At 27.8% G+C, this 10,645-nt stretch overlaps 2 protein-coding genes across 7 annotated transcripts; both read right to left on the bottom strand.

Moving 5' to 3' along the window:
• Positions 1–1,486: 1,486 nt before the first annotated feature.
• LOC115717226 (trihelix transcription factor GT-3b) lies at positions 1,487–3,328 on the bottom strand. Its single transcript, XM_030646198.2, has 2 exons — positions 2,913–3,328; positions 1,487–2,430 (listed from the first exon to the last, which is right to left on the bottom strand). Exons 1-2 carry the CDS (start codon positions 3,189–3,191, stop codon positions 1,822–1,824), a joined length of 888 nt encoding a protein of 295 aa, XP_030502058.2. The 5' UTR covers positions 3,192–3,328; the 3' UTR covers positions 1,487–1,821.
• Positions 3,329–7,769: 4,441 nt separating this feature from the next.
• Positions 7,770–10,067, bottom strand: LOC133037839 (uncharacterized). 6 transcript variants are annotated; one of them, XR_009687816.1, is made up of 6 exons: positions 9,916–10,067; positions 9,724–9,827; positions 9,270–9,399; positions 8,916–9,075; positions 8,453–8,556; positions 7,770–8,186 (listed from the first exon to the last, which is right to left on the bottom strand). XR_009687816.1 is itself a non-coding variant. In XM_061115487.1 (4 exons), the coding sequence occupies exons 2-4, from the start codon at positions 9,336–9,338 to the stop codon at positions 7,827–7,829; spliced, it is 354 nt and encodes a 117-aa protein (XP_060971470.1). In that variant the 5' UTR covers positions 9,339–9,399; positions 9,871–10,067; the 3' UTR covers positions 7,770–7,826. The 6 variants fall into 6 exon arrangements, 2 of the variants coding, with proteins under 2 accessions (XP_060971470.1, XP_060971469.1); XR_009687817.1 differs by having other exon boundaries at positions 7,770–8,007; positions 9,724–10,067; XR_009687815.1 differs by having other exon boundaries at positions 9,724–10,067.
• Between the last annotated feature and the right edge of the window lie 578 nt (positions 10,068–10,645).

Here is a 10,645-nt window from a genome sequence, read left to right on the forward strand (position 1 = left end):
TGTAATCGTTCGTGAAACGTGAATAATCCCCACTTTTCATATTTATGCACCTGAGATAATTATAAATAACCGCTATATCCACTCTTTGCCTTTATGTATAGACAATTATGCTGACTACACTTCATACTTCTCGCAGTTTATCAATACTTTTCTAGAGACTTTATCGCAAGCCAACGTCTAAGTGTAGGTTGTAGTATTCCTTGCTTTCTTCTATTAATGTTGAGTGAGGTATATGCAAGACACTTATTACAACGTGACGGAAGCGAGATGAATCATGCTGAAGTTATACTCACGTGCATGTGGGTCAATGAGTTCCAAACTCATTATCTACCCTTTCCAAACAATTTTGTAATGTATTCTGTTTATCCCGAGATGGACTTTCTTTATCCGTCTCGCTAGTCTCATCAATTAGTAGTTATTACTTGTATCTCGTCATTATCTATGGTGAGTTCAAGTATTTTTATCAATTATATTTCCCAAGGCAAGTCGTCTGAATGCATTTATTGATGCATAATTTGAGATGGTTCGTATTCCAGTTGTATTACATGTGTTAGCATCATATTACTGCTTGAAATATAGGTATAACAGGAACCAATATAAAATCTATTAAGAAGGATTAGATTCCTTTTTGTTAATTTATGTTCCTAACCATCCATATAATTAAATCTCTAAAACAAAAGTCATTAGCCTCATTCTATGAAAAGACTTTAACAAATGAATTACAAAAAATTCAATTAACATGAACATGAATTCATAAACACTCAAGATTTAAATTGATCTATAAACAATTATCTATTATGATATGATTATTAATCTTTATTATTAAATGGTTTTTGTATAAAGATTTTGATTTATATCTACACATGTCATATATAATTATATTATATAAAATGCCTTTACTACTGAGATGTCTAACTACATCAATAATTTGAATCTAGATTATTTGTACTAACATGATACTTAGTAAACTACACTTACAAGTACAACCCCAATTAAAGAATTTCAAAACTTTTAATTATTTGTTGATTATTTTATTCATGTGATCTTAATTCTCTCATATTAATACAAGATCATGTCAACCCAAATACGACAAACTGAAACCCAAACACGACCCGTTTATAAACGGGTTGACACGACACGACCCGTGCAACCTGTTTATAAATAAATTTTATTTAAACATGTCAACACATTAATATATTAATGACATTTGATACATTTATGACATATTAAACACTTTTATGATGTTAAACTATTAAAATAACTTTAAATAAGCAATTAAAGAGACAATTTCAAACACGACCGCTTATTAAATAGGTTAGACGAGTTAACCCGAATTCATTTAAGATAAAACCAAACTCGCTAACTTTCGTACAAGTTTTGAGTCATGTCATCGTATCTAATTTTTAGAAGTGTTGTTTGCCCTCAACCTTCCTAATAATTTAAGTCACAAGGATCATATTTCAAAGTCTGAAAATTGGAAGAAGCATTTTAATCCAAATACAAGCTATATTTTTAAGATAATTATTACAGGTACATTAGAAAGCATAGAAGCTCGAATTTCCCAAAACAATAAGAATCGTCGAGTAATTTGTTGACATTTATAGTTCGAATAAAACAATGAATGGACATATAGTTCTTTGTCACAATGCAATTACTAGTGTACAGAATATCATAGAACAAGTTGTATGAACTAAATCCATTGTCAGTTTGTCATGTTACATTACATCTGTATATTGTATAATAGAGAAAACACACACATATGAAAAGAGATGAATGGGTGATGACACCCTCCAAACCATCCTCCACCTTCAGAGATTGTTTTCAATTTTCATGGAGGAGATTGTTTAAGAGAGATGTTAGAAGGGCATCCCTCCTCTCAGCTCGGCTCTCTTCTCTTATTCTTCTCTGTTCTTCCCTTTCCCTCCAAGACTGCTCAACCATTAATCTTTCTCTCTCAAGCTTCTCCATTGACTGTCGCCATTCCTGTTCAAACAACTGCTGCTCATTTGCGCGCCTATCCATCATGTCCATCCACTGTTTCTCTATCATCTGTTGTTGCTCAAAAAATTGCTTAAGCATTTCCCTGATATCAGTCTCACCGCTCATAGACGCTGCAGCAGCAGCATTGGTAGCCTTTAAAGACTTGTCCAAAGCAATTTTTTCACCCTTTCTTTTACGAAGAGTGCTTGTAGTAGTAGTAGGGGTCTCTTCATCAATGCCCTCTTTGTCATTCTCCTCATTTTCTGAAAATTCATCAGAGGATTGGCCAGCATTTGATGGTCCCTTCATCTTTTTCCTAGACCTGGGAGAACCCATTTCAGTTTCCAGAAGCAAGCGCTGCATGTTCTTCTCCCTTTCAGAAAAGAGTGCATGTAATTCCTCAAAGAATGTACATTGCCGACCATTTTCTCGGTCAGATGTTTCCTGTCCCTGAGTTCATCTTCCAATTTAATTTACCTATATGCTAATTAATTCTATGAAGAAAATAGAACAAACACCCACGAAATATAAGGATGAAGAAAAAAAAGAAAGGAAAAAACCAACAAAATTTCTTAGTGACTCGAACGACCATATTTACATTGAGAACCATGGAACAATCCTTATGATCGATTGCTGTAATTGTCATTTAGTGAGATTTTTCAGTCATCAGAGAATTAACACAGACAGAAATTACTAGTATGATAATATTTTCTGTTAATAATAACAGAAAGTCAAAAACTATAGGTTTAAGCTTCAAACAAAATTAATTTAAAGGAAAATTTGGAATATTCGATGAGAGAGCCAATGGTCAAGGCTTACAAGTTACAAGTTATGCTGAAAGTGATATTTTCGCTCCCAATCCCAAATGATAAGAAAGGTAAGCGTAAAAGAATGAAAAAAAGGGAATATTGGAAAGTAGAAAAAATCAATACCTTATAGCGATTGAGAAGGTTCTTCCACTTGCACTTACACTGATCAGATGTTCGAATGAAACCTCTTTCTAACATCTTGGAGCTGACAGCGTCCCATAGGACCTTGCTGCGCTTCGTTAGAGCAGAGTCCCTCTCCAGTTCGGTACGGATTTTGATGAATTCCTTGGTCTCCTCCTGACCCCACTGCCCCTGTCCCTGAGCAGAACGCCCCATCATCACCATCATCGTTCTCGTCGACGTCGTCGTTCTTCTGCCCTCATCATCTCCCCATTCGTACATCTCTCTTCTACGCCATCCTCAGAAATGCCTGATTATCTTTTCAATAAATATCATTTTACCTCATGAATTTTAAACACTATCTAATTTTGCCATTACTTGTTAAAAAATTTTACTAAAATATAACTGTTACATAATTATTCCTTCATGTTATGTTAATTTCTGTTATCTTTACTGTTAAAATTTATCATTTTTATTCTTGAACTTTGATTAATACAAAATTTTCTCTTTTATTATTAAAAAAATAATTTTAAAAATTATAATATTCTATTTTTTTTAAACATTTATAATATTCTATTAATTCTAAAAAAATAATAAAAATTATTAATTTTTTTTAAATATAAGATTAATTAAAAAAATATTAATTTTACTTAAAAAAAATAAATTATTTCTAAAAAATATTGTTAAACTTTATTTTATTTATAAACACGTTGTTAAGCAAAAATTTTACATTTAGATTATTAAAAATGAATGCAAAATATAATTTTACCTACGCTAAATTTATAGCATAAGAATTTATTAATTTTAGTTCAATCCATCCAAGATATAAGAGTAATCTCTTAATTACAATCCTTTTATTTAAAGGAAACACCATTCGATTTCAATTACGATGATATTAAATAATTGGGGTAATTTGGGAAAAATTTGGGTGAATTTGGAATTGCAGCTGAACTCAGTCAATTTAATTAACCGAGCTGCGTACATACTTTCTTTGTGAAGGATCAAGCCTCTTGTAGTTTAGAATATGGTATTTTTGAATTTGAATATAAGAATTCCCGTAGATGATCACTCTCAAGAATTCTTTGCTGTTTGAAAATCTAGAAAAATTCTTAGGTGGATGGCCTTTTATAGAATTTTGAGATTTGTATTTTATACCATTTTACGGTATCAGAGATTGCACTTAGTCTTAGCAACTAAGTTGCCTATGTATCCTTTTATAGGAATCAAGTCAAACGTAGTTCCAAATGTTTTTTTTTTGTGTGTGTGTGAAAAATTAATCCACTTTACCATTTTTGTTGGGGCTATTTACAAAAATATGGGAAAATGAAGATATGTTTTGATATATATGGTATAAAAACTTAATTACCCTAAATGTGACATTCTTTTAAAGAAACTTACAAATATGGGAAAAAGTTATGAGGAATGCCATAAAAAACTTTAAATTTGTGTTTTTTTTTTCTTTTTTAAAAAATAAAACACTAAAATAAATAAAAAAAAAATGATCTCAACTGTAGATGTTATTTTTTTTTTTACAGAAATTAAACTTGTTTTTTATTTAAACTACTGTTTGTTTTTTTTTTCTTTATTTTTTTGTTAAAAACTAATTATTTCATTAAAAGCAGCAGAAAAAAAACCAGTTTCATCAATATCATCGTAAAAAAAAATAATAATATAAAAAAATATAATCTAAAAATAATACAAACTTTAAAAATCAGTTTCATCAACATTGAAAGAAACTAATAATTTCATTAAAAGAATAAAAAAAATAGTTTCATTATGTTATTACAAATTTTTTATTTTAAGTTACTTTTTTATTATTTTTATTTTGTTTCTAGGTTCGAAACTTACACTTATATTTTATTTTTAATATTGGTATGTATGGTGTGTTGTTTTGATTACATTTGTGATTAATATTTTTTTTTTTTGTATTTTTGTGTTGGTGTGTATTTTTTTAATTTGATTGTCTGATGAAACTCGTTTCAGTTAACTTTATAATTAACATTTATATTTTCTTTATGATTTTTTATAGCGTCAAAATTGGTTTCACAGGTCAAAACTGGTTTCATAGATTTTAACTGTTCTGTAATGGGGTTGCTCTATTTTTATGATATTACTGTATTTTTTTTAGTTTGTATAAAACCAGTTTTATTATTGTATGATATTTGAACAACAATTTTTATTTTATTTTAAATAATGAGTTTCTAACACACATATTATTTTCATAACTGGTTTTTTTTAAATAACTAGTTTTCATAACTGGTTTTTTTATTGTTGTTCATAATAGAGTTTTAAGTTTCAATTTTTTATTTGATTATTTCAAAAAACTGGTTTTTATTTATTTGTTTTTTATTTTGGTTGTTTTACTAACTGATTTCTCACATTCCACTATTTTTTTTTTGTTATTGTTTTATGATTTTTATTGCATTTTTGTCTCTTTAATTTTCTTTGTTTCTTTTTTTCTCTTTGGTTTTAATTTCTGTTTCTCTTTGTTATATTTGCTACATAATGTATGTTTAAATCAATTCTATTTTTTGAGCAAACAAATAAAAATTAAATGCCAAAATAAAGAATGAAGTTAGAAGTTTGGTTATTAGGTATTAATATAAAATTTATATGTTCAAAACTGGTTTTTAAATTTAGTATCGTTTGTAAAAGTTTAGTTATTAGGCATTGTGTATTTTTCATTATGTTATTGATGAAACTATTTTTTTTTTCTGCCTCTTTTAATGAAATAATTAGTTTATTTTAATATTGATAAAATTGATTTTTAAAGTTAGTATCGTTTTTAGATTGTAATTTTTTTCATTATCTTGTTGATGAAACTATTTTTTTTTTATTCTTTTAATGAAATTATTAGTTTCTTTCAATGTTGATGAAACTAGTTTTTAAAGTTTGTACTCTTTTCAAATTATGATTTTTTATATATTTTTTTCATGATGATGTTGATGAAACTGGTTTTTTTTTTTTTTTTTTTTTCTGCTGTTTATTGTTTTTAATAAAATAATTAGTTTTTAACGAAAAAACAAAAAAAAAATAAATAGTAGTTTAAATAAAAAAAATAAGTTTAATTTCTGTAAAAAAATGAAATACAAAAATGTACACTAATTTTATATATTTATATATACACAAAGAGAAAAAAAAAATTAAGAAAAAAAAGAGAGACAAAGAGAAATTAGAAAAAAAAATAAAAAAAAAATTAGAGAGAGAAGAGAAAGAAAGAAAAAAAAAACTCAGCAACTCAAATTATAAATGTAATATTTGGAAAAAAAAAAGTTAGTATTTGGTGTAAATTTTCCAAATAGAAAAAAATCTTAAAATGTAAATGTAAAATAAATTAAAAAAAAAATAAAACTAATTAAGAACAAAAACATGAAATATGGGTATGGATAATAAGTATACAAAAATATGGTATATCAAATACCATAAAAAGTCTTAAATGTGAAAAAATGTCATAGAGGAGTAGCAAACCTATAAATGCCATATTTTTGTAACTCTTTTTACAAAATCCCATATTTCATGTAATTTTCACTTTTTGTTGAGCTAAATGATCTTATTTGGGAATGTCATTTAATTTATTATGGCTTTAAAATTTAGTGCACTTTTAAATTTTTTAGGTAAAATTACCATTTTAAGATTTTTGTGAGGTTAAAGACCTCTATGGACTTTTGAAATAATATTTCATCATGTCAATTTATTTTAGTGAGCTCATTGGGAAATTTGTGTCATTTTATATGACTTTAGAATTTTACCACTTTTTGTGATAAAATTGAGCTTTGAAATCTTTTTATTATTTTTTTTTTATAAATAAAAAGATTATTTGGCTGACATTTTAACTACTTATTCCAAAATTTGGAAATAATAATTTGTACTATCTTAAATTTCAATTTAAATACATTAATTAAAATTTAAGATAATATCAAAGATATTTATATATTCTTATTTGAATTTTATATACAGAATACAATATATAATATAAGACACTAATATAGTGTATATATATAACATATATTATATATTTATCGTTGAGAGTCATATGTATATTTAGCAATTAATGTCAATCGAAGTGCTCCTTCTTTTGTGATCAGGCTTCTTTTTTTATTTTACTTAATGACAAGAAGATTAATTTGACTCTTCAGTATATGCGTATGAGTGAGACCCTCTTCGAATTTGATTCACAATTTTAAAGTGTAAGTCACATATTTTCTCACCTCTTCACCACCCATGTGAGAAATGTGTCTATAGATCACACACAATTTAATGTTATTATTGAACATATTATATATACTAGCATAAAGTTACGTACAATGTACGTATATATCTAGTTATACACTTAGTTTTTTTTCTAGGTTGAGTTTAGAATTTTGAATATTAAAATAAAATTGTAAATTTTGAAAAACTTATTAATTTCAAAGACTTTAAGTAAAAATTTTTAAATAAAAGTATTGAGTCTTGTCATATATCCCGTTCATATTCCAAAATAAAGTAAAAAGATTATTTATAAAATAAAATAAATATCATTAAATAATGTTAAAATTAAAATCATGAAATACTTTATGATAATTTGGTTCACAAATTCATTATTACATAATATATATACAGTTTTAATAATATATATTTTTTTTTGCAGTCGAATTTTCGATTAAAATCATTCAGCGTATTAGTTTGAATAATTTGGTTTCTTTACTCATTAGTTTTGCCTTTTGTGTAATTCTTAATAATATTTAACTGCTATGCAACAACATAAAAGATATATGCTAATACTTTAATTAACAATCAAAGCCAAATGCAAATTTAACTCATGCGGTCCTTTTGACTTTGAAGTCTCTGTTTTATGAAAGAATAGAACTGTACAAGATAACATAATGCAAAGTCCAATTTTGATTAAAATTAATAATGTAGTGCAAGTAAATGAAAGTTTTATATCAGAATATGGACAATAAGAACAATAACTAATACAAAACTTATCAGGTAATTTATCTGGTTACAGGTATACACCTTTAATATCTTTTTCTCTGTAAGCTTATTAGCACCATCCTCACCCATTGGTAGGCCAAGAATAGTATAGTGATCTATATCAACATCCATATCTATTCTAATGCTGAAAATTAGAAAATATGCATGAAATTAGAATAAGCAATGTTCAATCAAAACATAAACAAAAAAAATTAAGATAAAAGGGTCCTTATTATTATCATATTAAGATGAATTAAGTGATGATTTTTCTTCTTCTGACATTGATGATATTGTTTTCATCTCCTCTGTTTAAAATTATCCCACCTAAGATGATTACCAAAATTAAAAATATAATTAATATGTTATTATACAAAATTAAATATATATAATAATAAGAGGTTTTTTTATTTTTATATTTAAAGTAATTTTTTTATATATTTTTACGAAAATCTATATAAAAACTAACAGAGTAACTTAAATTGCAACTAAAATACCAAGATCCATATAGCTACTAAATTAAAAAAAAAAATAATATATAAAATAATTTTCCAAATAATAATGCACATTAATTATAGAAATAATGAACTCACTAATTATGAGTCATAAAATTGAAATTATTCTCGTGATCATGAGATGACATAATTTCCCAATTAGATATTGATGATGATGATGCTGCTGATGAGTCCAAGTAACTCTGTAAAAAATAAATAAAAACCCAAGTTGAGATTAATTGATTAATTATTATATAATAATAATAAAAATGAAGTATAATTATAATTAGTAGCTTAGAGAGAAGATTTTCATGATGATGATTATGATCAGTATAAACCAATAAACATCTTCTCTTTGATTTTTTAGTGAATTCAAACAAGGCATCTTCTAAGTAACCAGTTGAAAAAACATCATCATCTTCTTCTAATATTTCTGAGCTTAATAAATTAGGAGACAAAAGAAATGAACTATTCTCACTCATATCTGCAAATATAAAACAGAGATATATATATATAAAAAAATATAAATAAAATTAAACAGTCCAAATGGGCCCACACAGACCCCCAAACCAAACAATTCTCAGCCGTTGGATTAAAAATGAATCAATTGGAGACCGCTCGAAATACAATGCAATGACTCTTAATGGTTGATGATGCAATGCAATTGGCCTAAATCAAACAAGTTGATATATTTTGATTGAAAGTAGGACCAACTCTTCCATCTGGCAAAAGTAAAGAATGATGTAGTTTGTAAATATTCTTAGTTACCATAATCAAAACAGTACTAATAAAGAAAAACAGATGGTAATTGGGTAGAACAATTGTAGTTTTGAAAACAAACAAATAAATAAATATAAATCAATTTGATAAATGAAGAAAAGAAAAGAAAAAGATGAAGATAAAAAGAAAAACTCACCTTGAGTTGTATGGCTATCGTGCTTGCTATCGCAGGTGGAACAAGCGAGGACAAAATGGGAAATGCCATGAACTACAATCCAGATGTCCACATGGATGGAGCTACAGACAATGCATTAGCCAATGCTTTCCTATTTGCCAAAAACAAAGAGCGATTTACATTATAACAGAAGCAAATGTTCAACAAGATATCAACTCTCACATGTTTAGATGATCTGTAATAGTGACACTTCACAAGTACAGATTTTCATTTTATATGAATATTTGAACTCTAATTTTAATATTGCAACAAACAAACAGCATCATATTAGAATTAATGACCATCAGACATTTCTTTCTCAGCTATTTCACAAAGCTCTAAGCTGATTAGGAGTAAAGGTTTTTCTTTAACTCGTCAAAGATATCAATTTGTTCTTGAAATACAGTTATATGGATGGTAGTACTTGATAGCTCACCTAGTATTAACATCAGGAGAGCTTGAACATTCTGCCAATAATGAAACACTACTTTTCCCATCCATTGCATCCAGATCTATGAGAGTTGTGATCAACAACTCGAGCTAATCCAAGTACAAAGAATAGTTAAGTAAAACAAAACATTACCAAATTGATATTTCGAGGCTCAGTAGCATGAAAGTAAAATTGGACCTCTTCAGGATCAGTGTAATCAATTCCATCAACTTTAGAGAGAGCAGATGCCATACTCCAGTAAGCTTCCTACACATTCACCAATTAAAATAAATTAAGTTTACAAATTTCCAGAGAAAATTTAGCAAATAAGGAAAGCGTTAGTCATAGAGAACCTGAATTGCGCTTATCCGATCGCGGGATACTTCCGTGGAAGTACTCGCTGGTTTTACCATTCTTTTCAAGCATTATTTGGTCGATCATGTCAGTTGCTGAAAGAGATCCACTTTCCCTACCAAGAGGACTGGGTGCTAACATGTCAGAGATTAGGGTTCATAGTATATTTTACTTTAATGAGGAAGTGGAAAATACACATAGAAGAGAACGAATACCGACCACGAAAGGCTGGCCGTCCTGATGGTTGATTGATCCACGCACATCCACAGGAGCATTTTCGCTAAAGATATCGCGAGAGAGAGGGAAAGTGAGACGAAGCTTTGGTTCGTCGGGCTGTTAGTTTTAACGCGACTGGAGGTGGATACTCCGAGGATCTGTTGATTCGTCGGGCAGAGGGAGGCGATGGAATTTTTTTTTTAAGGAAAATATTCAGCTATAATAAGGGTCTGGGGTTCGTTTCCAATGGGGTTTGTTTCTATGAAGAGAGTTTTTAGGAGGGACTTAAGGGATTTCAAAGGAATATGTAACTGTCTAGGTAATCTTCCTTTATTTTAATTTGATTAAATATATTTAT

This window comes from Cannabis sativa, chromosome 5 (assembly GCF_029168945.1).
Source record: "Cannabis sativa cultivar Pink pepper isolate KNU-18-1 chromosome 5, ASM2916894v1, whole genome shotgun sequence".
NCBI classification, from domain to species: domain Eukaryota; kingdom Viridiplantae; phylum Streptophyta; class Magnoliopsida; order Rosales; family Cannabaceae; genus Cannabis; species Cannabis sativa.

Excerpts from the sequence above, each read along its gene's own strand:
- LOC115717226 (XM_030646198.2), bottom strand. The coding sequence starts at position 3,191 with ATGTACGAATGGGGAGATGATGAGGGCAGAAGAACGACGACGTCGACG. Across the intron at positions 2,431-2,912 it reads ACCTTCTCAATCGCTATAAG|GGACAGGAAACATCTGACCG; the intron begins GTATTGATTTTT and ends AGATGAACTCAG.
- LOC133037839 (XM_061115487.1), bottom strand. The coding sequence starts at position 9,338 with ATGGCATTTCCCATTTTGTCCTCGCTTGTTCCACCTGCGATAGCAAGC. Across the intron at positions 8,557-9,269 it reads CGATAGCCATACAACTCAAG|AGTTACTTGGACTCATCAGC; the intron begins GTGAGTTTTTCT and ends TATTTTTTACAG. Across the intron at positions 8,008-8,452 it reads AATTTTATGACTCATAATTA|CATTAGAATAGATATGGATG; the intron begins GTGAGTTCATTA and ends TCTAATTTTCAG.